Raw genomic sequence first — 24,974 nt, 5'->3', positions numbered from 1 at the left:
CAGGTCTTGTTTTCGCTGACTTTCAGTAGATATATCCAAATTATTCTACATTTCAAAATTAAGAAATTGTAGTGTTATCACTATAATATATAAGAGCCCCATGGTGCAGAGTGCTCTGCTCACGACCTGAGTTCGATCCTGGTGGAAGCTAAGTTCAGGTAGCCGGCTCAAGGTTGATTCAGCCTTCCATCCTTCCGAGGTTGGTAAAATGAGCACCCAGCTTGCTGGGGGGAAAGTGTAGATGACTGGGAAAGGCAATGGCAAACCACCCTGTAAAAAAGTCTGCTATGAAAACATTGTGAAAGCCATGTCACCCCAGAGTCGGAAACGACTGCTGCTTGCACAGGAGACTACCTTTACCTTTTACTTAGATCCAAGCAGGCAGCCGTGTTGGTCTGAAGCAGTTGAACAAAGCAGGAGTCAAGGTGCACCTTTAAGACCAACCAATTTTTATTTAGAACGTAAGCTTTCGTGTACTCTTAAGCACACTTCAGCAGATGAGGAATCCAGCACAGTGAGCAAAGCCATACATAGCTGAGCAGAGCCATACATAGCTAGTAGGCAGTAGCCCAGAATGCAACATGGTACAGATTTAAGAACCAATGACAGTGAAGTAAATTTATCTGGTAGGCAGTGGTTTAGAATGTAAAATGGTACAATGACAATAGTAAAATTAACAAATTGAGCAAACCTTTGATCTGAGTAGCATGAGGTTTGCTCAGTTTGTTCATTTTACTATTCTGTCATTGTACCATTTTACATTCTAAACCACTGCCTACCAGATAATTTTACTTCACTGTCATTGGTTCTTAAATCTGTACCATGTTGCATTCTGGGCCACTGCCTACTAGCTATGTATGGCTCTGCTCAGCTATGTATGGCTTTGCTCACTGTGCTGGATTCCTCGTCTGATGAAGTGTACTTAAGAGTACACGAAAGCTTACGTTCTAAATAAAAATTGGTTGGTCTTAAAGATACAACTTGACTCCTGCTTTGTTTACCTTTTAGTGTTATCACTTGATTCTGCAAAATTATTACAAATCCGGTTTACTTTAAAAACAACAGCACTACAAACTATATTTTACATTGCAAATGGTATGCCACAGTGAGCTTATAGTTTGGAGTCGAAAACACATACCAAATTGAATGCTCCTATCCCTAGTTGTACACCCCCTTCAAACTGGTAGTAGGTTTCATTTGTGCTTTTGCTATCCTGGGTCATCTGTAGAACTTGATGACATTCTCTTTGGATTAGAAAAGAGAGAGAAAATTTTCCAATTAAATGTAATAATGGAAAGTGCATCTGTAAAATATACAATGATGTAAAAATTCTAAAATCACACCAGTATCACTATAAATTGAATGCAATTATTTCAGAGATTTCATTATTCATCATGTAATATCTTCTAGCCTGGTCTAACTGTAATGATTTGCAACTGATAGGCACAAGGCCATGCTCAAGGAAGCCTCATAAATATTCTTTTGCCTTGTATAATCTATTATTGATTTTAAACTCCTTTTTTGGCCCTGTATTAACTTGCATATTGTTTTTGTATATCATATTTACTATTGTATCATGGGTTTTTATGTGCAGATATTGTTGACTCATTGACCCATTGAAGGAGGTCTATTGGGGCCAAAATACTTCTGTCACAATAGTTCCCTTTTGTATACGTTGTATTTTTATGCTGTAATGAGGTTACAATTGGGCCTATAAAAGTTTTTAACTATTAGATAATATATACATGTATTTTAAAATTATATTTAGGTTTCTCATACTCTGAATTCTGCTATGGTATTTTCAGTGGAGCTTACTCCCAAGAAAGTGTCCTTCGGATTGCACTGTAACTAGTAACACTATGTCAGAAGCACAGCAGTGATCAGAGGCATCAGCAGTGGCCAGAGTCATCAAGCCTTATTACAGTAAATGTTTTGTTAACTGGCTTTTGGTTATATTGAATGTTCAGTTAACCAGTGTTGATGAGGAGGTAAGCTCCTCCTTCCCCCAGCCACCATACCCATGTCTTCACACACACACACACTTCATTTCTGCCTCTCCAGCTAGTCTGCTTGATGCCTCTGACCATAGTAGAATTCAGAGTAGGCCTGCTTAGGATTGCTCTCTTAATGTCATCCTTAAATGCCTTAAAGTGAGGGAGCCAGGTTTGCTGTGGGATCCTGGCTGCTGCACCAGATTGCATTTTAAGGATTTCTATGGCAGTGAAGTGTGTAGATTAAGTCTTCTGGGTCATGGAGGGATAAAAAGTCATTTAAAATCAGTCCTCTGTATGCCAAAACATTTCAAAAATGGTTTCTAGCACAAAAAAAAATTAATTTTGAAGAAGTTTCTACTGGTTTTGTTTTTATGTTATACAGATTGCATGTGTGCACTTCAGCACCACCAAAAGAATAAAAGCCTATTCATGTGAAAAACTCAAAACAAATTTCTATAAATTGTATGATTTCTCTTTTACAATACACAGGCATGAATTTTGTGGTCAGAGGTGCACTACTATGAAACGTTTTAGGGCAATGTTTTCCCAAAGAGTCTGTGGTCTACTAAGACACCTTGGAAAATGTAACACAATAAAAACTATAAAGTTTTCAGACTGTTCAATGGATTGCACAAAGATTTAGTTTGACACAAACAGCAGTCTAATGGAGAGGACCAAGATTTGATGGTGCCCTAGTATGATTTCAGCATAATGTTAGTTTTAATTTGTTTGTATCCAGCTGAAAATCCAGGTAAGGGAAGAAAATACTGACATATTAATAGCAGCTTAGGAAACGCAAGTCAGCAGAGATCCCACTGAAAGAAGCAAAGGTTCAAGCAGCAGAACTGAAGAGACTAGTTGCAATTAAAAGCAGCATAGACTAACATAAAAGCAACTCCAATCACTTAATAAAATATTAAAAGCAATAAATTTCTAAAAGATCCCTAAATCAACCCTAGACCACAATACAGACCAAACTATTAAATATTCAAAGACTTCTGGAAGAGAGATGTTATATGATTTTACCAGAAGGCTAACAATGAAGTTGACAGATGTACAGTACTTCTGTGGAGGGAGAGTTTCACAACTTGGTAACCAAATGTGAAAAAGACCTGTCATGAGCACCTACCACTCTCACCTCAGACAAGGCAACCTTCTGCATGTAGGGCACCATCTGGATAATATTAACACCTGAGCAGCTTCATATAGATGAAGTTAGTTCTTCAAGTACTTTGGATCCAAACTGTATAGGGCTTTAAAAGGCAATTACTACCAATTCTAGTCGTTTTGTTCCTTTGCTCTTTATTTTCATCATTAGGGTAACCTCATGCCCACAACAGCTATAAGAGGTCAGCTGTGGAACTATTTTACAAAGAGGATTTCTGCCCTCCCACTAAATTGCTTACTTGAAGGGACACTTTGTTTTCCAGGGGAGCTGAACCAACAGAACTCTACTTTCCCCTAGCAGTAGTAGCAGCAAAAAAAGATGTCTGAAGAAACAAGGCTGAAAAACTAAATATTTTTGTTTAGATCTGGTAACGCGATAACTTTGACAGCTAGGTAAATGCCTCATTTGGATAAACCAAGAAGTATGTACTGGCTTCTTAATCACATATAGTGACAGCTATAGCATAAAACAAGCAAAACCCACCATGTACATACTCAAAAAATTGAAAAAGAATTGAGACATTTATATTTTGAGCATACAGGTGTGAGGAAGTATTTTAATTTGTTTTTCTTTGTTTGAAACATGGACAATGTAGACAAAGATGGTCCAGTCCCTGAAGGGTAACAGGATTGAATTAGCTGAGCACTATAAACAAAGACTAGACCATGAAAATCTGAGGACACAGGAACTGCTAGTTCTCTTGATCTTATACACACCAGTAAGTCAGAATAGGGCACGGCAAGCCTAAGAGATGAGGAAAGCTCACACAGGAGACTAGAGCTATAAGCACAAAAAACAACCTAGAAGCCCAGAGAAAGGTACACAAGGACCACAAGCAGCATGTTAAAAAAAAGAGGGAAGAGGGAAGCAGACTGTAGGAGAAGGAACACCAACATGCCTTAGAAATTCAGAGTTTTCTGACAGAGCTAAAAGAAGAGTTCCTTTCTAAAGACTTCACACCTTATTCCTCTGCAGTCTTCCTTTGAACTTTGGAGAGGAGCAGCTCCAATACATCCACGTTGTAGCGACAAGCAAGCCCTGAAATCCAGATAAGTAATGATCTAAATGTGTTTGATTCTCCAAGCCCTGAAAATAAATATCAGAGGTGGAAATTCCTAGAAAGAATGAGATCAGTTGCCTCAAAATCTTGCTGTGGTCCTGCAGTGGTCCAGGGCTGAGGGAAAAAAGAATTATCAAGGGAATGATGCCGGGCAAGGGAAGATGAAGTGGATATCAGTCTCTCCCAGATCACATAGGTAGCTATAAATTCACTGAGAAATTCTGTAAAACTCTGAGCGTTCTCATCAGGAATGAGGCAAGAGAAAAATCTGAGCCTTGTATACTTCAGTATCTCTCTTTGTAAGGAAAGGTGTTTTCATATGAGTTTTTCATCAGTTTGGTGAAGCACCTGATCAAGTTTAAAAAGCATGCAAGGCTTATATACCTGATGCTGATAAGCAATACTCCCTCTAAGCTGTGGAGTAAAGCAAAAATTCTACTTTGTGAGCTACTGACATGAAAGTTGTGAACTACTGCATATTTTTCCTGAGCTAAGACAAAAATGTGTGTATCGGCAGCTAAAAAACTGTGAGTTAGCTCACACTAACTTAGCTTAGAGGAAACACTGCTGATAAGTGAGCTGAAACCAGTTCTTTAAATGCTACTGGTTAGTTAGTGGGATCAAGAGGAAAAAGCTGCAGGGGTGAGTCATCCCCTTGTCAATCCCAATGAATGCATAAACCATAATGCTCTTTATATTTGCGAAGGAAAAACTGAGGCCAATGGCACAAATCAAACACTGCAAGCTGAAGTTTTTAAACAAGAAGGTGACTCTCGTACAAATCTTGCAGTTAACTCTCCTAAATGACTGCTGTTTCTCATGTACCTATTCATGAGAAGCTATGTAACCCTGATAGTGAAGGCTGTACTTTATTAAAAAAAATTGTCTAGGCAATTGATTCTGGGACTTGACCTGATTTTGAAAAACAATGTGTCTGAAGTGTATGGAGAAATAGATTGGCTATATAAGAATCCTAAACAGAAGGGGATAAATTAACTTCTTAAAACCTATTCTGAACAAAAAATTTCTAGCTCGCTATTGTATTTTGTTCCACAGTTGCAGAAGGTTTGGAGAGAAGCCATGGCTCCAGAATATCTGCTTCAGATATGAAAGGTCCCAGTTAAAAGAAGGATGACGTTTAAGACCTCTACTGAAGGGCCACCGCCGGAGTAGACAATACTGGTCTTGATAGGCCAGTGGTCTCTTAGTATAAGGAAGCTTCATGCGTTTACAGTGAAGTGAAATATGGTGCATTTTTCTGCAAGCTTGACCTTGCTTTACACCTGTCATATCAACATTTGTTGTGTTTGTCAACTGTCTTTTTAGGTTGTCTATTTCCTTTTTTTCTTCTACATAAACCAGAGACTTTTAGCAGGAGGATAATCCAAGACAACTGCATGCTGAATTTTATATTCTTAATCTGTTCTAGATTAGAAATAACATTTCCTTTTTCCCCATCACAAACAAATTCCTCCTGGAAAGGAAAGGGGGGATACTATGGTGAAATGGCACCTCACTCCACAGGAAACCTGGTGTTGGTAGAGCATACTGAAATGTTGGTAGATGCCTGGGAAAAGTCTAAAGGTCCTTTCAGAATTTTATTTAAAATCTTTATACCCTACCTTGCATCTCCATACTTATGATGGCTAACAAAGCAATAAGTTGTAACCACATCAAAACAATATAACAGTCTATCAATAAGATAAAAAGAACACACATAAACAATGCACATATATAAACAATGGAACCTAGAGGATGTTAGAGACCAAAATTTCTGGAAGATCCCAGCAGGTAAAGGGGAAAGATCTAAACAGGAATGCTTAAGAGGAGATACCTTGAGGGACTACACCACGGAGGACTACATAATAGAAGAGAGAAGTTAAATGTGGTTTACATTTTAAGCAATGAGATGAGAGAACAATTACACTCTGGTAACATCATGTTCAGCTACCTACTTATTTATTTTCATCATTATGAATGTTTGATTCAAGGACAACAATAAGCCCTTATTTTCTACTCATCTCTTGCTCAGAATGTTGTAATCTTTTGTTTGTTCAATATTACATGTTCATTTTTGTAAATCAATATCCGTTAAATAAAAGCTATATTTTCCCCTTATTTTCTGGTCTCTTCTGCAATTTTACGTAAACACTTCCCTTGGTCTACACTATCCAGCAAATTAAGGGAAACCCTTCAAGTCCCCACTCATGCCATAGAAGCTTGCTGGGTGACACTGGGCCAGCCACACTCTCTCAGCCTAATCTACCTCACAGGGTTGTTGTGCAGGTAAAATGGAGGAGAGGAGAATTATGTAAGCTGCCTTGGCTCTGGCTGGGGAGAAAGGCAGAGCACAAATGAAGGAAATTAAAAGATTTCTAAGAAAAGCTAGTCTCCCAAGAATTTGCTTTATGCTTACTGTAAATAGTAATAAAATATTAGGAAAGAACTGTGGAGGGATGAAAGTGCTAGACAGAAATAAAACAGAGTGTATGTGCAGAGAGGTAAGAGGCAAGGAATGGAAGGGCTTTAATGGTAAAAATGAGTCTGTGCTTGAGTACAGAAGCAAATAGGAAGCAATTTATGGATTAAAGACAGATGTTGAAGTAGATAATCTTGGCAGCAGAATTCAGGCTTGAAATAACAGAACAGAGGTATCACAATAGAAAGTGAGATAGGAAACTTCCAATAGTCAAGGCAGGGAGGGACCAGAATGTGAACAAAGTTTTTGCTGTTTGGATGGATAATAAAAAACACATTTTTGCAATGCTGTATGAGAAGAAGTGAATAAAACCAAGAATTCATGCCTGGTCCAAGATGATACTGTTGTTAGCAGATACAGAAAGTATACAAGTAGGGGAAGCCTTGAGAAAAGAGAAATTCATCTGGGTGTCATTAGCATACAGGTGGTAATAAAACTTGTGGGATTTGATGAGGTCATCTAGGGACAGAGCATAGAGCAAGACAGAATAGCAGAAGACTATACATAGACCTCTGAGAGACCACAATGCATCTGGGAATGGAAAAGACAACTTCCCCTTTGGAAACACTGATGGAGACAACAGGCAGGCAGGACAAGTACCGGCTAAAGAAAGTGGCATGGAGCCCAATGACATAAATTTAGCAGAAGATCACTAGACTTAAATGCAGCAAAAGTTGAAGAGACTAAAAAAGTTGAGGCTGTCAGCAATTTGGGAAAGGGTGATTTCAATTGAGGGCAGTAGCTAAATTGTAAAAGGTTAAGCAGGAGGTAGAAAAAAGAAAGCAAAACAGTGACAGTAAGTGCATACTCCAGGAATCTGGAGGCAAAAAAGTAGAAGGGAAATGAGATAGTATTTGGGAAGCAGATTGGTTTTCAAGGGAAGTACTTTTGCCAGTGGAAGGGTGATTGTATGTTCTGAATACAGTATGAGCAGAAAGGAAGATATAGGTTGAGTCTGTGTTGCAGAGACATGAAAATAGTGGGGATGTAGAAACCAGGAATTGGGAAAGGATAGATTAAGGGGGCACAAGGAATAGTTAAGTAAGAACAGCCAAATCAGTTCAGGACCAGAGACCACAAGAGAGAAGATAAAAGTGCTGACAGAAAATAATATAGTGGGCCTTAACAGAGTTATCATAACTAAAGTCTGGATCCTTCAGCACAGCAGCAACTCTGATGGAATGGCTTTTACATTCCAGTTTGGTGTAGTGGTTAAGTGTGTGGACTCTTATCTGGGAGAACCGGGTTTGATTCCCCACTCCTCCACTTGCAGCTGCTGAAATGGCCTTGGGTTAGCCATAGCTATTGCAGAGGTTGTCCTTGAAAGGGCAGCTGCTGTGAGAGCTCTCTCAGGCCCACCCACGTCACAGGGTGTCTGTTGTGGGGGGAGAAGATATGGGAGATTGTAACCTGCTCTGAGACTCTGATTCAGGGAAAAGGGCTGGGTATAAATCTGCAATTCTTCTTCTTCTGCATTTGTGCAGGAAGGAAGGCTGATTTTTGCTTACTTCCCCTCCTGCTGCAGATGCTCAGCACCCCTCTCCCAACACTTTTCCTTCAGGTCTACTGACCAGGAAGAACGATGGGGGAGGGCAAAGAAGGCTGCTGTGAGAGAGACAAGAGCTTGGCTTGTTCCACAGGAAATGTATTTAATCAAGTGTAACTCTGCTTGTGTTGCCTGACATCCAAGCAAAGTATCTCCCATTTCACATACACAAACAGAGCTATTCATAGGCAGTCAATTACTGGTGATTTTGAAACTGCTCAATCAGTATACAATGCTAAGGTGCAATTCAAAAGCCTATATTAGCAAGGCTAACACAGCACTGGTCTTAAGTCTCTGGAGTCCTCATGAACATGAGCTCAGCTGCCTGATATACATACAGGAGCCAAACTTGCTAAAATTCACTGTAACCTTAAAGCTGATAGGCCAGTGACTGTCTGATAACAATGGCAGTCTATAGGCTTTGAACATAAGATATGCATATGTCTTGAAGATAAAATGGGGTTCTCCAAACTGATTTCACCAAAGAAAAAAGATGACATTGCCAGAAGAAGAACACTTAGATGTCCTTTAGAGGCCAACAAGTATGGACTTGTCTACTTTACAACACCGCAGGTGCTTGCACAAAAGGGAGGATCAAGATGCCTTAGACACCTGGCCTTCCCTGAGCAGTCCCATCTGCTTCTACTGTTCACCCTTCATTGATTTGCCTAACTTTTTCTGTGTGTTGTCCAATGTACTACGCTATTATCTCCTTTGTTCTCCTCAAAGGATCACTTTCACTGATACCACAACCAGTTTCGTCCAATAAATTTGTTTTAGGTGACACACAAATGGTTTTTTTTAATTTAATAGTCAAGTAGTCCAATAACTTACTGGAACAAGGACACATCTCTAATATTCTTTTTGAGTACGTATCCATGCATGGAATAAGTATACATACTCCCCCCTATTCCCCAAATGTGCTCTTCTGTACTCATTGAATTTTCCCCATGTTTTATGGCAACAGTTCTCAAATTTCTGAAGCAGCATCCACTTCTAAATCTTCTTATCTTTTGAGACTCACCACCAAAGCACCACAGGCTGGGGCCTGACTCAGATGTAGGTGCTTCTAGTAGAGGTCCAGGAGGCAGCCAGGAGCAAGCCAAGCCCCTGTGGAGCAAAGCCACAAGGCAAAAGAGATGGTGGCTCCACCCTTTTCTCCTGCTGCTGGTTGCTGCATCATGCACCTTTCAACCATATCCTCGGACAAAAAAACCTAGTGTCAATTTTTTCTCTCTCAGCAAAGGCAGGAAATCCATTTGCAAAGGTGTAATTAATGTCAGGTACTAACCCAGATCCCAAATTCCTGTGACATACAGGAATAGTACACATGTTCTAGTGACTTACTTGTATATTTGATAACTTGTTCTAATTTTGAGGCCACCCTTTATGAAGTTGATCATATTTTCATCCTGGAAAAAGACGGAAAAAAATTAAGCAAAGCTATGTAGCTGCAAAGATCGTACTGAAATACAATTGTGCATGAGAAGTGTAAACACTGAACAGGATTTGAAAAATAAAATGTATATTCTTATAAATGAAATTAATATTAGAATGGGTAAGCTATTCATAACCAAGGAAACTCCTTTTTACACATACAGTAAATAAAAATTTCCAAAGAAAATTGACAGGAAAAGTGCTTATACATTAAGTCATGTTGAAATACAAGAAATACCACTAGATGGTGCTATAAGTATCTAAAACGCTCTATTTGTGGTGGAGGAAAGTGCCATCAAATTGCAGCTGACTTATGGAGACCCCATGGAGTTTACAAGGCAAGAGATGTTCAGAAGTGGCTTGCCATTGCCTGTCTCTGTGTAGTGACTATGGACTTCCTTGCTGGTCTCCCATCCCAATAGTAACCAGGGCTGACCCGGATTAGCTTTTGAGATCTGGGCCATTCAGGTCAGGGTAAAATGCCCTAATTAATAAATGTATCTATATACAGTAGCCTTTAATAAAAATATGGAACACTTAAAAATGTGCATGTTATCCTCACATAGGGGCCAATTCCAGTTTTGCTGTATGTGTCAATGATGCAAATTATACCTACTACCCACAGTAACCAAGTCCAGAGGTTAGGGATTTTAAAGACAACCATAATAATTATTAGAATTGTTCAGAGTTATTAATACAGCATTTTGTAGTTAATTACTTGTACCCAAAGGCTATTTTATACCATCAAAGGAACATTTCCACTAGAACTAGAAGACTAGTGGTTTTAGGGGGACACTAATGAGCTACAGAAGGAGGAACAAACTGAAAAATTCTATTCCGTGAGTTTAACACTGCTCAAAGTTCTTGCTGGATATTGGCCATTGTGTCAAATTATGTCCATGTTTTAATACTAGAACACAAAGTCCATTCAAAGGAATGATATGCAAAATAGTGACATCTGTACTCATACTAATTAATGATTTATTCAGGATATGCTTGAGCTGCTACTTTTAAGCCTAAGTGCAAAGGTGTAACCTTCCAGAGATGATGCGAGCCCTGCGGGACCTGAATCAGTTCCGCAGGGCTTGCAAAACCTTTCTCTTTCAGCTTGCCTTTAAGACAGAACCTGGCTAAATTGAAATTGACCTGTAGCCATCTAGCCATCTTAGGTATGATTGTGACCTATAGCACCTTATAGCACCTGCTTATCTATTTTAATTAATTTATATAATTGAATTGTATTTTAAACTCTTGTTTACATTGTATTTTATTCTAATCATGGTGTTCCATGTCTGTGAGCCGCCCTGAGCCCGCCTTTGGCGGGGGAGGGCGGGATATAAAAATAAATTTACTTACTTTATTTATTTACTTACTTACTAATTAATGTCAGGTACTAGCCCAGATCCCAAATTCCTGTTCGATCAAACCAATGCCAGCACTTGCCTAACTTTTCTGTTGCTGCCAAGTTGTAGGATTCAGAGCATCATGTCCTAGTTTCCAATTAGTCTGTTCAGCCAGTTTGGCTACACAACAGGTAAGCTTGCCATCAAGTTATACTTTATCTCCTCTTAGTGTTGGGCTGTTTATCTCTGCCCAGGGCTGGCTCGCCCACTAGGCAAACTAGGCACTTGCCTAGGGCACTGGAAGGGAGGGGGCGCCAAACTGGGCTCCTCCCCCCCCGTGCCCATGACAAACGCCTAATTTGCCTGCCTTCCTCTCTCCCCCTGCCGCCGCACCTTTCCTTCCCTTCCCTCCCTTCCTTCCTGCCTCCCCCCCCCCCCGGTGTGTGATACTTTTCCAAATAGTGCAAAATATCTATATCTAGCACAGTTTTAGCATTGTCCTTCAACTACCTCTTAGGTAAAAAACCACATTGGTTTTTATGAATAAATCCTTGTAAAATTATTTTCAGTCTTTCCACCAAAATTGTGGTAAATAACTTATAGTCATTTTTAAATACTGAAACTGGTCTATAATTTTTTGTAAGCCCAGCAGGAACTCATTAGCATATTAGCCCATGCCAGCTGGAATAATCAGGTGCAAATGGAACTGGTAGTAGCTGGCTCCCACCCCCCCCTCCCTCTCCACAGAAACTGCAGCTGCTCCCACTGGACCTTTAATGATACCCACATACCAGCAGCAGTCCTTCAGAGGACATTGCCCACCACTCAGGCAAGGGAGGGAGGGAGGTGGTATCTTGTATCTTGCTGTCTTTAAACATGTACATGCATCATGGCTTTCAAAAACAACTATCAGGAGTTACTTTGTACAAGTGATAAGATGTGGGGAAATAGATAAACGTTTTCCTCAACCTTGCCAGCTTCCCTGGGGAGTGTGTGACACAGTGAAGGAAAATGAGTGTTTGGAAGGCTAGATGGACACCTTTGAGACTATTTCAGAAACTGGCCGCCAGCATCTGGGATAGGTATGTGGGAGAGACAGACAGAGCAAAATTTTAAGTCAAAAACATACTATCTTGTGACTGTAGTAATGTACTATAATTGAGCAGGGCCAAATGATTTTTAAAAACTGCCTAAGAGAAGAGCAAGAAATCATTCTCTAAGTTGTGCTATCTATTCTTCCCTTATATATTAGATCAGGGGTTCCCAAACCCCAGGTCACGGACTGATCCCGGTCCAGGGCCTGCTTGCAAGCGGGCCACCACCCCCTGCCCTCTGATACCTCCCTGGCTGCCATCGCCCTGCCCTCGCAGTGCCGCAACAAGATGCTCTGTCACACCCTTCCCCTACATGACAAGGCTCGGCTCGCTGCCACTGCCTGTCCCCTCGCTTCCTTTCCCCAGTGCCATGCTCCACCCCCCTCCTCCACCCGCGCACTTAGAGGCCCTACCTGCTGGAGGAGGCTGGAGGAGGAGTTTCGCTACTCCCTCACTTCCTTCAGCACTCGATTCAAATCATCCCGGCCCTGCTGAAGCGGCCTAAGCCTCCTCGCGGTGTCCCTCTGATCCAGAGGGGGAGGGGCCGGCGATGGGGCTCAGCTCTACTAGCTGCAGCGGCAGAGCCCTTTCTGGCCGGGGTTGTTTCTTGCTGCCACTGGCCTGCCCGGGCTGTGTGAGCTCCGGTTTCCCAACCATCAGGTGATGGGGCGGGGTCATCTTTACACAGCCCTGAGCAGCTTCCTTCCCGACATTGTAATTGACCTGGGGTGGGGAAGGGAGGGAGGAGGAGGCGGGGGGCAAACTAGGCACGACACAGGGGGAGGGGGGAGGCAAATGTCTACTCCCCTCTGCCTCCTCCTCCTGCCCTTCCTCACCCCAGGTCAATTTCAATGTCCGGAAGGGTGCAGGAAGGCAACCCTATTTGCTTTATTTTCCACCCCCCCCCTTTCTTTCTCTTTCTCTCTCCTCTTCCTTCCTTCCTGGCTGTCTTTCTTTCTTTCTGGCTGTCTCTCTCTCTCTCTTTCATTCTTTCCCCATCTCTCTCTCTCCTTCCTTCCTGCCATTTCATGTTTTCATAGGCTGCCATTTCATGTTTTCCCAGGCTATGAGCATTTTATATTTTTAGTTTTTTGCTGTGTGATCCTTGTGCTTTTTTTTTGTTTTATTTTTAAAATTGCACTGCAAAATCCCACTATTCTACCTTTCCTAAACAAAATATTGCAAGGGTTTTAAGCATGTTTGTACATCATTTCCTATCTTCTGGCTCCACCCCCAAATTTTAGTGGGCCACGAAGAAGTGTAAAATTAACTGGGCCACGGGGGTGAGGGGGAGTTTGGGAAACCCTGTACTAGATACTTTCAACAAGAGTCATCACTGATACAGCAGCACAAAGCCCAACTTCTGCAATATATCCATCCATTCATCCACCCACCCACCCACATATATATTTAAATATATAAACCATTATGTTTGGATATAGTTTATAGCAGGGTAGAATTATTAAGAAACTATCATAACTTCTAACAAAAGAAATGTTAACAAAAGGAATTGTAGGCTATAGTGCAATGATCCCCAACCATTTTGGCTCCAGGGCCCAGCCCCAGGGCTGGCCCGCCAACCGCAGCCCCAGGGCTGGCAGGGTGGGGGCACCCAATTCGGCCTCCCCCGCCCCCCATGGTGCCTCCTCCTCCTGTTTTCTCCTCCCTCCTTCGCCCTCCCCACACAGCCTCACCACCCCCCTGTGCAGCCTTACAGTCTCCTCCTCCCCCGTTTCCTCCTCCCTCCCCTGCGCAGCCTTGCCACCTCTAAAAAGTGCAACTTGACTCCTACTTTGTTCTACTGCTTCAGACCAACACGGCTGCCCACTTGGATCTATTCTCCTCCCCTGTTTCCTCCTCCCTCTCTTTTTCACCATTTTAAGGCCAGGGAACGGGCCATGCAGCTCCTCCCAGGCTGACCCCATCCCTGGGAAGGAGGCAAGGACAGGGTCCCTTGCCACTGCTGCGGCAGTTTTCCCGGCCAATCAGCTGATCGGCAGGGAGGAGGTCGGCCTGGCACTTCACAGCCCCTTCCCTGGCCTTAAAATGGTGAAAACGGGGGAGGAGATGATGCCACAGGGGGTGGGCCGGCGAGGCTGTGTGGGGGCGGGGTGGCAAGGCTGCACGGCCCACTGCAAACAGGCCGCGGCCTGGTACCGGCCCGGGGGTTGGGGACCCCTGCTATAGTGTATTCCAACCACATATGTGCATACATGCTGAAGTGTGAAGACTACATTACCTGTACAAATGTCAGAGCTGCTTTCTGTAGTAGACATTCAGCATAGCAGATCTCTGCATGCATTTCCTCTGTTAAAGAAAAAAACGGTTACAATTACTATATTTAAAGTACAATGATATTAAGTAGTTGTTCGCAGGCAAATTCCCCCCGTATCTAATCTGTAATTCCTAATTCCTACTGTCAGATTTGTGTCCATTTATCCTTTGGCGTAGGGTTTGTCCTGTTTGCCCTATGTAGAGAGCTGAGGGGCATTGTTGGCATTTAATGGCATATGCTCTCTACATAGGGCAAACAGGACAAACAAACTCTGTGCCAAAGGATAAATGGACGCAATGCTATTTGTGGGCTATTATGTCCAGGAAAGGAAGATGAAACCTTTGGAGAGGGCAAGCGTGAAACCTTCCCCACGGAACCCACATCATGACAAGACACCAACATCCCCAAAAGCCTCATCAGGACTACAACCTCCACATGACTGTTGGGTAATCTGCAACAATGCAAGGATTTTCTCCCTTCTTTCCTGGGACAGGAAAACCTTGTCCTGAGCAATATCTATGGTGAACTCCAGGTGAAGTACATGCTGGGCTGAGGACAAACAGCTCTTCTCCCTGTTGATAATGAAGCCATGGTCTTGCACTCAGGAGACAGTTCATTCCATGTCTTCCACTCCCTGTTGATATGAAGGAGATCTGATAAGACTATCCCCCAGGTATGGAAAAATGGAAATGCCTGGGGCTCTCAGGAGTGCAAAACCAGCACCTTGGTGAATACTCTCGGGACCATCTTGAGACCAAGGGGAAGAGCCTGATATCGAAAATGAGAGAAACACAGAAACACAGAATGTAGGAGAAACACAGAAGCCTCTGATGAGATTCCTGAATCAGGATGTAAAAACAGGCCCCTGTCAAATCTATCAATACCAGAAATTCCTTCTTTTGAATTATTACACTACAGACTTGACAGTTTCCAATGGGAAACTTATTTTCTTGATCCCATGCTTCAATCACTTTACATCTATGTAGAGAGCATATGCCATTAAATGTTATCAATGCCCTTCAGGACAAACCCTACGCCAAAGGATAAATGGACACAAATCTGACATTAGGAATTACAGAACTGAGAAATCTGAGAATACTTTAACCTTCCAAAGCATTAAATGGATGACCTCAAGGTAGCTGTTTTACTGCAAAGGAACTTCAAGAACAGAATGGAGACAGAAATTGCTGAATTACAAATTATTATGAAACTTGGAACAAGCACCTCCCCGGGACTGAACAGGGATATTGATTTTTTATCTCATTACATATGATAAACCCACTCTCAGTGAGTATAGCTCACAGTATTTCAATGTATTTCTCTTTAACAATAGTGTATCAGAATAATGTTTATACTGACATACTCAAATAAGGGATATTGGCTATTTATCTCATTACATATACTTAACCCATTTTCATTTTATGTATTCTTTTTTCTAATGGCAAACTAAAATGATGTTTATAATGTATAGATTGATGCTGAGAAGTAAATTATGTGGACTACAACTAGGAAATACATGTCCTTTTGTGATTTACCCAGACTTGCAGAAACACCAATTGGCAGGTGACTTTTATTGCCTTTTATGGCTATCCAGACCAAATGGCCTTCTAAATTGTCACATTGTTCCACCATGCAATCCCAGCCAGTTTGCCCTCTTAATCAACAAACTGCATGTATTTCAGCCCACTGTACGTGATCCCCTTGTCTGAAAAAGTGTGTTTATAGTACATGAAAGCTTATGTTCTGAATAAAACTTGGTTGGTCTTAAAGGTGCACCTTGACTCCTGCTTTCTCCCTTCTTATGTGAAGTTGAGCCTTTTTGTTATCTTTATCCTCTACCAAGTATCAATCTATCTCATCCCCAAAGAGGTGAATGCCTCTAACAGGAACACTGGCCACCTGAGCTTGAGATGAAAGGTCTACTTCCCAGTGGTGGAAGTGCTGCATCTAGCATTGGCACTGGATCTTCTTTGTCCAATAGCTTTCTCCTCCTTTGAAAAGGAAAAGTTACAGAGATCCAACACTTCAGAATCATGGTCCATCAAGAGACTTAAGGTTCTACTGAAATGACTAGTAGGTGGAGCTTCTTTTAATCTCTTTGAATGAGGAGGAGAAAAAGAATCTCTACTCTCTACCCTCCTCCCAGCACCAGAACTGGAGGTGAGTGGTGTGTCTAGCTCTGCTAGAATGCCTAGAAGAATCTCTCATGCTGAGGATAAGGCTGCTTGATCTCCATATGCACTTCCCCTTTAATTCAAGCCAAAAAAGTTGGCATGGGTATTATCTGCTGAAAGATCTGGAGTAGCGGTTTCTGCTGCTTCCAATTCAGGAAAGGAACCCTGAGCAGAGGCAGGGGAAGGGGAGGAGGGAAGGTCAAGGCTTGAAGCCAACCTTTCCTGTGATGCACGCTCAGAAAGACATGCTTGAGCCACCACTGGGGAAATTTCCCACCTTTCTTTTTAACTGGAGGGGACCAGGATCATTACCCTCCTTCTTCCTCAAAATTGGCCCACTTGCCTTACTAGGCAACTTACAGCAACTGAAGGTCAGGACTGGCAATGAGATGCTGCATCTAGATGTTCCTGGTCAGCTCATCTAGGCCCCAACATACCACAGGGAAAAGAAGATGAAGATATTGGATTTATATCCCACCCTTCACTCTGAATCTCAGAGTCTCAAAGCAGAGTCTCAGAGCAGCTTACAATCTCCTTAACCTTCCTCCCTTGCAACAGACACCCTTGTGAGGTAGGCAGGGTTGAGAGAGCTCTCGCAGAAGCTTCCCTTTCAAGGACAGCTCTGTGAGAGCTATGGCTGACCCAAGGCCATTTCAGCAGCTGCAAGTGGAGGAGTGGGGAATCAAACCTGGCTCACTCAGCAATTGGGGAGGCTGCAGTCCCTGTGGCTTGCCTCCCCTCTCGAGAGGACCAGAGGTGAAGTGGCGGTTCTCACCAAGTGATACACCCAAAGGAGCCCCCTTTAAGGAACAGTCATTTCTCCTTGGCCTCCTCTACTCCTGAGGAGGAGGTTTTCTCCTTAAAGAGAGACTCCCTACTGATTCAGTAAAAGGTGGCAGTCTCCCTGGAAAGTCCTTGGAAATGTAGCCAAAGTCCCATAATCAGGAGTAATATCTAAGGTAAAGTGAGAGCAAGTTCTATTTGCTACTGCATACAAAGACTGCCTATCATCTTTTAACCCCTGGAGCAATAAGCAAAAAGCTTCATGTTTCCTGAGCATATAGATTGAATCAAGTGGGACTTCAATTGATTTAATTTTCTTTAAAATTAAATATGACCAATTGCTAGAGTAAATGTTTGAGAGCATAATGTACATGTAGTTAGGGTATTCTGATTTTTAAAAAATAGAAGCACAGTTAGAACTTTAAATTTTGGAGTCAGGTCTTGTCTGTAAGAGACACAGAATGGTCTCCAAGCACAAGGCTACATATCCAACACAATTTGGAATGCCCAGGATATGACATAGAACACTTGAATCATTTTGACTCTCTGATTAAAAGCACTAATCCTGCATATAGAAATTCCATAGAACAGCTGGCCTACAGGTTTAGCATTAAAGACATGAATAGCAGCAGGGATATATTGGCCCTTGAGGGTGTAAAAAGAAGCAGACCACTGCAGACATGCTACATTTTGCCAGGTTAGAGAAGAGACAGTAGCTTAAATATGTGTGTCCTAGGTCATGAAGTTCTTTAAAGGCAGTTGAACTTCAACAAAGTGGCAGCCAATGTAGCTATTCTGAAAACAGCCAAGGTAAAAATAACAGCAGTAGCTTAGAAATGTGTAATCTCTACATAAGATCTGGTTAATATGATTAAACCAGATTAATATATTTTTTAAATTTAAAATATTTATACCTTGTGCTTCCAATAATGTTCAGAGCCACTAACAACATTAAAGAAATATAATAGTAAAAGTAATTTCATGCTGGAGTCTCTTTCTGAAGTTCAATTCTCAAAAAATGGTGATTTTCACAGAGAAAACAATGTACCCTGGTAAAATCAAATTTTAACCAACAGGTTTCTGAATGATGCCTTTTTATTTCCAGTTTATGTCCATTTATTCTTCTCCATACAGACTGACAAACCAAAGTTTATAAACAAGTTTAATTGCATTTATTAGATCTTAAAACAGAGATGACATTTTTAACCTGTACAGGTGTTAAATAGCTTGCATAACTAAAGTAGTAAAGGGTCCAGTAGCAATTTTAAGACAAACAAATCTTATTGTAGCATAAGCTTTCGAGGAACACAGCTCTCATCGTCACATGCAGCAACAGACTAACACGGCTAACTCCTCTGTGACTAAAGTGGATTGTGCTATCACCCAAAACATCTGTTATGAATGGCCAATGCACTTATCTTGACTACTTTTGAGTTTTGCACAGAAAAATCACATGCAGATTATACTTCTTGAATTTCATAGCCTTTTAACCTTCAGAGTCACAATTTTGTGTACATGCATGAGTGCTTTCACTTTAGCTCACAAAAAGTTATGTAACAATAAACGTTAGTCTTAAAGGTGCTAAAGATACCTTTTTGTTTCCAACCAGGGACCACATGCTCAGGCACAGCAGTGCCTCCACCCTCAGTACCTCTAGCATGACTGAAGCAAGGAGCACACAGTGGGGCTGGAGGGCAGGTATGTGCGCTGCACAGAAGATACTTAACAACAGCTATGGTTAAGAACAACTTTGTTTTCATCATCAATCTTCTGTACAGTCCCACGTGGAGATTCTAGCAAGTCAGGGGATGGGACATGGTTGCCTCATGGGAAAAATGAATGAAGCAAAGCCTTCCACACTTGAGCTTCTCGCTTTCCTTACAGATCCAAAGCACAGTCCCTTTAAATGCTTGAGAGTTTACTATGAAAGCATGTAAAGTGACTGAGAGCTTTTACATGCCCTGTAACATGATCCTGGGTGGCTGATTCCAGGTTTTTAACTGTAAAAAACCTCTCCAATGGCAATCCCCATGGGGGACTGCACACAAGATCGATGATGAATAAGCATATTTACCAAAAAAAGTAGCTCTGGGAGCCAACAGAATTATTCAAGAGCAATAATCAAACACATCAGCTGTTAGACTACAGCATAATTTGATGATACACTGAAAGACTTCTCGGGGAAACAAAAATAAATCCAAGGATGCCACTTCTGTTATAGGTTTTCCCCCCTCCCTGACGGAACTCTGGGTGGTATACATGGGATTCCCAAACAATCTCCTAGCCAGGCACTAAACTAGCAACGAATGGGCAGTGCTAATTTAATATTTAGAGCACATGACATACTACAGCATTTTAAATTTCATAGTCTTTTAGATCCTGAGACACTGGATCAGAAGCAGGCAACACCCAGCATGCATAACAGCAGTGTACTACTCTGCTTTGCACAGCATGTTCCCTTCCTTGCGCAACTGAGATGAGCCCTGGGGAGTAGGCAGTGCCAGTGAAACTGACAGCGTGGAAGAAGGTAATAGGTGGATTATCATCACCTGGACCCATAAGGCTGCAAGCTTGGTCTGAAGTCAGCCTGTGAAACACTTACAGCATCTCTGTCCAAGTAAAACTCTTGTTTCTTTCCTCCACCAGCACATCAGTACCTTTACAGGTAAAAACTGTTTTTCCCTCCAGCACACACACTAAAAAGGTTGCATACCCTACTGCAGGTAGATTTACTTCATTTATACCTTTTCTCCCCAGTGGTGACATGAAAAGGCTTACATCATTCTCCTCTCCTCCATGTTATCTTTACAACAACTCTGATAGGTAGGTAAAACTCAGAGTGTGTGACTGGCACAGTATCATCCAGCAAGCTTCCAGGATTCAAGGATGCAATCCTGGGGCTTCCAGATCCTAGTCCAAAATTCTAAGTACTGTGCCACAATAGCCATTTCATGTTACCGTATGATCAAAACAATCTAAGAATATGCATTACAGAAATTACAGCTCATTCTGTGGTTTTCTTACCGTCGCTCAGTTGCTCTACGGACTGCTTTGAAACTAAACTGGACAGTGATTCCACCACTGTGTTTCTTTTCCTGAATCTTTGTTAATATAAATGAAAAAAGAGACAATCAGTTTAAAATCTTACTTTCATTAAAGGAACTTGAAATATTCTTGAAACACTTGCACACTTGCCAAAAGTTAAGCGGAGAAACAACAGCAAAATTCAGTCCTGAATAAAACAGGCTGTATAATATGGAACAACAGTTGAAGGCAAGGTCCTAGGCATGCTATTACCCAGCCAGCTTGCTGGAGAGAACTTGGAATAATGGCAGAGGATGGTGCAAATTGATAACTTCTGCCATTAGCCATCACCATAGTAGAAACTCATCTGAATTTCTGGACTGGATAATCATAAGTACTAAAAATATTCTAGGTCACAATTGTCTATAGTTCTCTATTTTGTCCAAGCATAAAAATACAATAGAGAATTCATATCTACTCATAACTCTCAGCTCATTTTTTCTACAGCCAGTATACTAGGTAAAGTACTAAGACTTGTAAAAGATGCCTCTCTTTCTGCCTAGCACCAAGAAATAGTGCGTTAGGCAGAGTCTGACCCTTCTCCCTTGTGAAAAGATATTCCACTCTGTGCTCAGGTAAACTTTTTAAAGATGATTGAAAATGTTTATGCTATATACAAATGGTGAAAAATGTTATGTTATATACCAACAGGGGGGAAATTATCAGTACAATTTTTTTGTGCAAGATAGTTTTAAAAACTTCTGAGCAAACATTTCTTTTCTTGTAAAGCAAGGTATATAAAAGCACAATCTCATGCCTCTGAGGTAATATATCTAGATCCGCATAAGCCAGCATTTTAGGAGCAAATCTGTAGAAAAGGTGATAGATATTCTTCAGGAAACACTAAAAACCCCAATAGCAGTACAGACTTCTCCACATGCACACACTCATAGACACACAAAGTAGGACCCTACTTATGGCCTTCATTCAGATGCTTCAGTAAACTTTGTCCCAGGCCTAAAGAATTATATGTATTGACTTCAGAGCAACAATTCCTTCTAGCAAAGAACATCACTGCCTCTCCAAAGCATCCTTTGATAATATCTAAGAAATGTGTTTATCTAGTAAGATTGAGAAAACCCTATAGGATGCCTTCAGTGCTCTGACCCTTGTCTTATTCCCCTCATGTACATTTTCCTTGTGTTCTGCTTCTATTTCCTGTCCCCATCTCTCTTGCTCAGCTGCCCACAGTCTTGACTTTGGCACCAACCAGCTCATCTCTCTGGCTCTTCCTGCTGTTGAGATACACACTGCTGACTGCTCACCTGCCTTGAATGTAAAAATGTGTGCGCACATCTACCAGACAGCAGTGTTGCAGCTTTCCCAATCTAATTTACGGATGAGAAACGAAAAATTGCATGGAACTTTTCCCATCTGTGTGTGTGTGAGAGAGAGATGGCATTCTACTACCACTAAAATTCACTTTCTATCACTATCCAGCTCAGAGAGGGTCAGCCAGTAGAAGAATCCGATGCAGGCTGGCTTACAAAAAGAACTACCCTCCCTGTGTCTTCTGGAGTTATCCTAAATTAGGAGAAAGGAGGAGGGTGGGGCAGAAAGAAATGATAAATAAGAATATACATTTCAAAAGCCCATTGCCAGGTCATAGGAGTTCCCCCAAAAAACCCTGCTCTGAACCCAAAGACAGGACTGGCCTGGTGAAGTCAGACAACCCTTCCCACTAGTAAAATCAAGTCTTCTAAGCCAAGAGAAGGTATTGCTCTCTGCCTTGGAATGCAGCATGAAAGAATACATATATTTAAAGTTATATGATTCTCCTTTAATGCAGCCCAACAGTTGCAAATTACAATCTCTTCCCAATCAAATGGTGTGTACTCAGACCACAAAAATGTTGTCCCTCTTTATATCACCTTTCCTATTAATGCTGTAGTCTAACTACTTGTTGAGTAGAAACACAAATATGAGCATATAAAACACACTAATATTTAAATCTCATCAATGCACAATTCAGTGATGCTCACTTTTGGCAGGTTTGTAAAGCTTCTTTCATTGTAGCAAGTCCTATTTGGATATCCTGCTGTTCAAAGGTCATAGCAGCCTGCATAACTAAAATAGTGCTGTATCCTAGAGCATGGTACATACTGTCTTTCGACCTGTTTGGGGAGAAAACTGAGATTTCAATTTAAGTAGCCTTTTCCTAAAATTATGTGCCATTTATCAAAAATTTACAAGTTTTATTATTTGCAAAGTAACACACACACACAAAACACACACACGCCCCCTTTTTACATATAATACATGCCTGAAGTCTCCTAATTAGAAAAGTATCTCATTGAAAAAAATTCAAATCTCCTTTAATGGTTTAATTCCTTCAAATCTCTTACCAAGTACTGCATTTCTTCAACCTGCACATTATTTTGGAAGCCAGTCCTGGTTTGATATAAATTTACTTTTATAAAGTATAACAGAAAGCACTTATACACTTTCTTTTTGCCTTCTAGGTGCGTATGCAATGATGCAGATGACAGCTTTAAAAAGTTGGGAAAAATACAAATTCTGAGATAACAAAATATTAGGTAATTTCACAGAACTGAAACAAGCAATTGCAGAAGATCTGCATTTACAGAATAGAGACACTGAGATAATGTGAACTACAATGTTGAGATGTCTCTTACATTTTTCTATACTACTCACCATGGACGAAGTAATTCTAGAGCTTCTGAGAATTTGTTGTTTAGAAATAAATTTAATGCCATTGTACACTCCTCCAAAGCACACTTGAGATCCATCTTGGTGGCTCTAATAAACAACAAAAAGTAAGTTTCAATTAGCAATCTCTGTTTTTTTCTCCAAACCAACATATAAACTGTATAGGATAACTTAGTTGTTTTATACACTGTGTTTTATACCTGTTCCGGATATAAAATCAGACTAAATAAAATTAGATGGATTCACTATGTTTGCTCATTACATTATCTTAAAGCTAAGAAGATAAATTTATTTAAGGTAAAATTTCAAGTAACTTCAAAACTAATAAATAAGGTTTTGGATTGGAGCAATACCAGGAAAGAACAAGGTTCAAAATCTTTTTTTAAAATCTTAATGTAAAGAAAAATTTATAAATTTAATTGTGCTATACTTCAACTCCACAAATATCAATGTTCTCTCATTAAAAATTGATGTGATTCAATTATTACATTGATTAACTGTGTGATTTCATAAAAACATATGACAAATGTGGTATCCATCCTAATAAGAGACACATTATATTGTATGTGCGTATGACAAAGAGAGAGAGAGATTCAGAAGCCAAGAAACTGCTTCCCATTAAATAAACAGATATTTTAATTATATCACTTCAATCCATTGGGGTTGCTCAAACTGTTGCAGAGCCTCTCCTGGCAAACACAGCATTCAAAACCATCAAATCATAGCAAAGCTGCTAGAGGACAAACTCTTGTCTCCTTTTTAGAATATCTCCAGTTGTTAATTTACTACAGGATTTGGACTGATAAATATGCAATGATGAACCCTCTTTTAATCACAAACTAAGTGACTGACTGAGGGATTGCACATTCCTTCCCTGTTTCCAGACCAAATCCTCTATTACTCCTGTCTTAATTATGGCCATACATTACAGCAGCAGCAATCTTAAGCACAATGAATACTGGTCAGGGTTTCTGTAACCTCTCTGGGAGATAGAATTGGATGGGTTGCCAGCCTCCAAGTGGGGCATGGAGAGCTCCCGCTCTATTCTATGGTATTGTATCCCCAAATGCCACCCTCTCCTGGATTCACCCCCCAAGTCTCCAGGTATTTTCCAACCCAGACATGGCAACCCTAAATTGAAAGCAAGTTTCATTTGACACATTGGCTGTGGGTGGGTGGAGGGAGCATGGTAAAAACAATTTATTCCAGAAAAGAAGAAGGGTAAGGACAGTGAAATTATAGCAAATTCTTGATCTTGAAAAAACGCTCTCTTCCATCTTCATTTAGCCCACTGAATTGCTCTGTATCTCGCTGCAAGAAGTCTGGCCACACTGATCCATGCCATGGTAATCTCTTGACAAAAGTACTGTAATGCACTCTACATGGGCATGACCTTGAAGAGAACTCAAAAACGCTAGCTAGTACACAATGTCACAGCACAATTACTCTCAAGAGCTAGGTGAAATATGCATATTGCACTTATTCTGTAGTAATTACACTTGTTATCAGTTAGTTTCTGGATTCAATTCAAGGAGCCGGTTATCACCTCCACGTATTCTACAAATGATAGGTGGCGAGACACAGATAAAATATTCAGTATTTTTATTATTTCATTAAAATGTTTAACTTTTTCAAAACAAGACATAGTAAGCATACATAACTTGTCCAACATGAAGGAACATGAAAACTAGACGAAAACAGGACAAAGACGAAAAAGGAACAGCCAGGGCAGGTAAAGATTTGAATCCTATTTATTTATAGCTGAATGAAGATAAGAAAAATACAGGGCAAGTTGTTATTTATGAAGTGCATCTTTCTTGGATTATTTTGATCATATGGCAACATAAAATAGACCTAGAGAGCCACT

At 40.8% G+C, this 24,974-nt stretch overlaps 1 protein-coding gene across 4 annotated transcripts in view; it reads right to left on the bottom strand.

Annotated features, from left to right (window-relative positions):
- The window catches only part of TTC39B (tetratricopeptide repeat domain 39B), a 90,726-nt gene that overhangs the window by 27,338 nt on the left and 38,414 nt on the right, over window positions 1-24,974 (bottom strand). For 3 of the 4 annotated variants that reach the window (XM_060237263.1, XM_060237264.1, XM_060237266.1), the window contains 7 exons: window positions 23,093-23,197; window positions 22,420-22,551; window positions 20,378-20,454; window positions 14,361-14,428; window positions 9,595-9,659; window positions 4,123-4,200; window positions 1,139-1,244 (listed from right to left, as the gene is read on the bottom strand). In XM_060237263.1, the coding sequence (XP_060093246.1) occupies window positions 1,139-1,244; window positions 4,123-4,200; window positions 9,595-9,659; window positions 14,361-14,428; window positions 20,378-20,454; window positions 22,420-22,551; window positions 23,093-23,197 (631 nt within the window). The remainder of the gene's footprint in view (window positions 1-1,138; window positions 1,245-4,122; window positions 4,201-9,594; window positions 9,660-14,360; window positions 14,429-20,377; window positions 20,455-22,419; window positions 22,552-23,092; window positions 23,198-24,974) is intronic. The other variant, XM_060237265.1, reaches the window with a different exon arrangement.

The sequence above is a fragment of the Heteronotia binoei genome, chromosome 4, assembly GCF_032191835.1.
Source record: "Heteronotia binoei isolate CCM8104 ecotype False Entrance Well chromosome 4, APGP_CSIRO_Hbin_v1, whole genome shotgun sequence".
Taxonomy (NCBI): Eukaryota; Metazoa; Chordata; class Lepidosauria; order Squamata; family Gekkonidae; genus Heteronotia; species Heteronotia binoei.
Note: the sequence above shows the minus strand (reverse complement) of the source record. Positions and strands in the feature narration are given on the sequence as shown.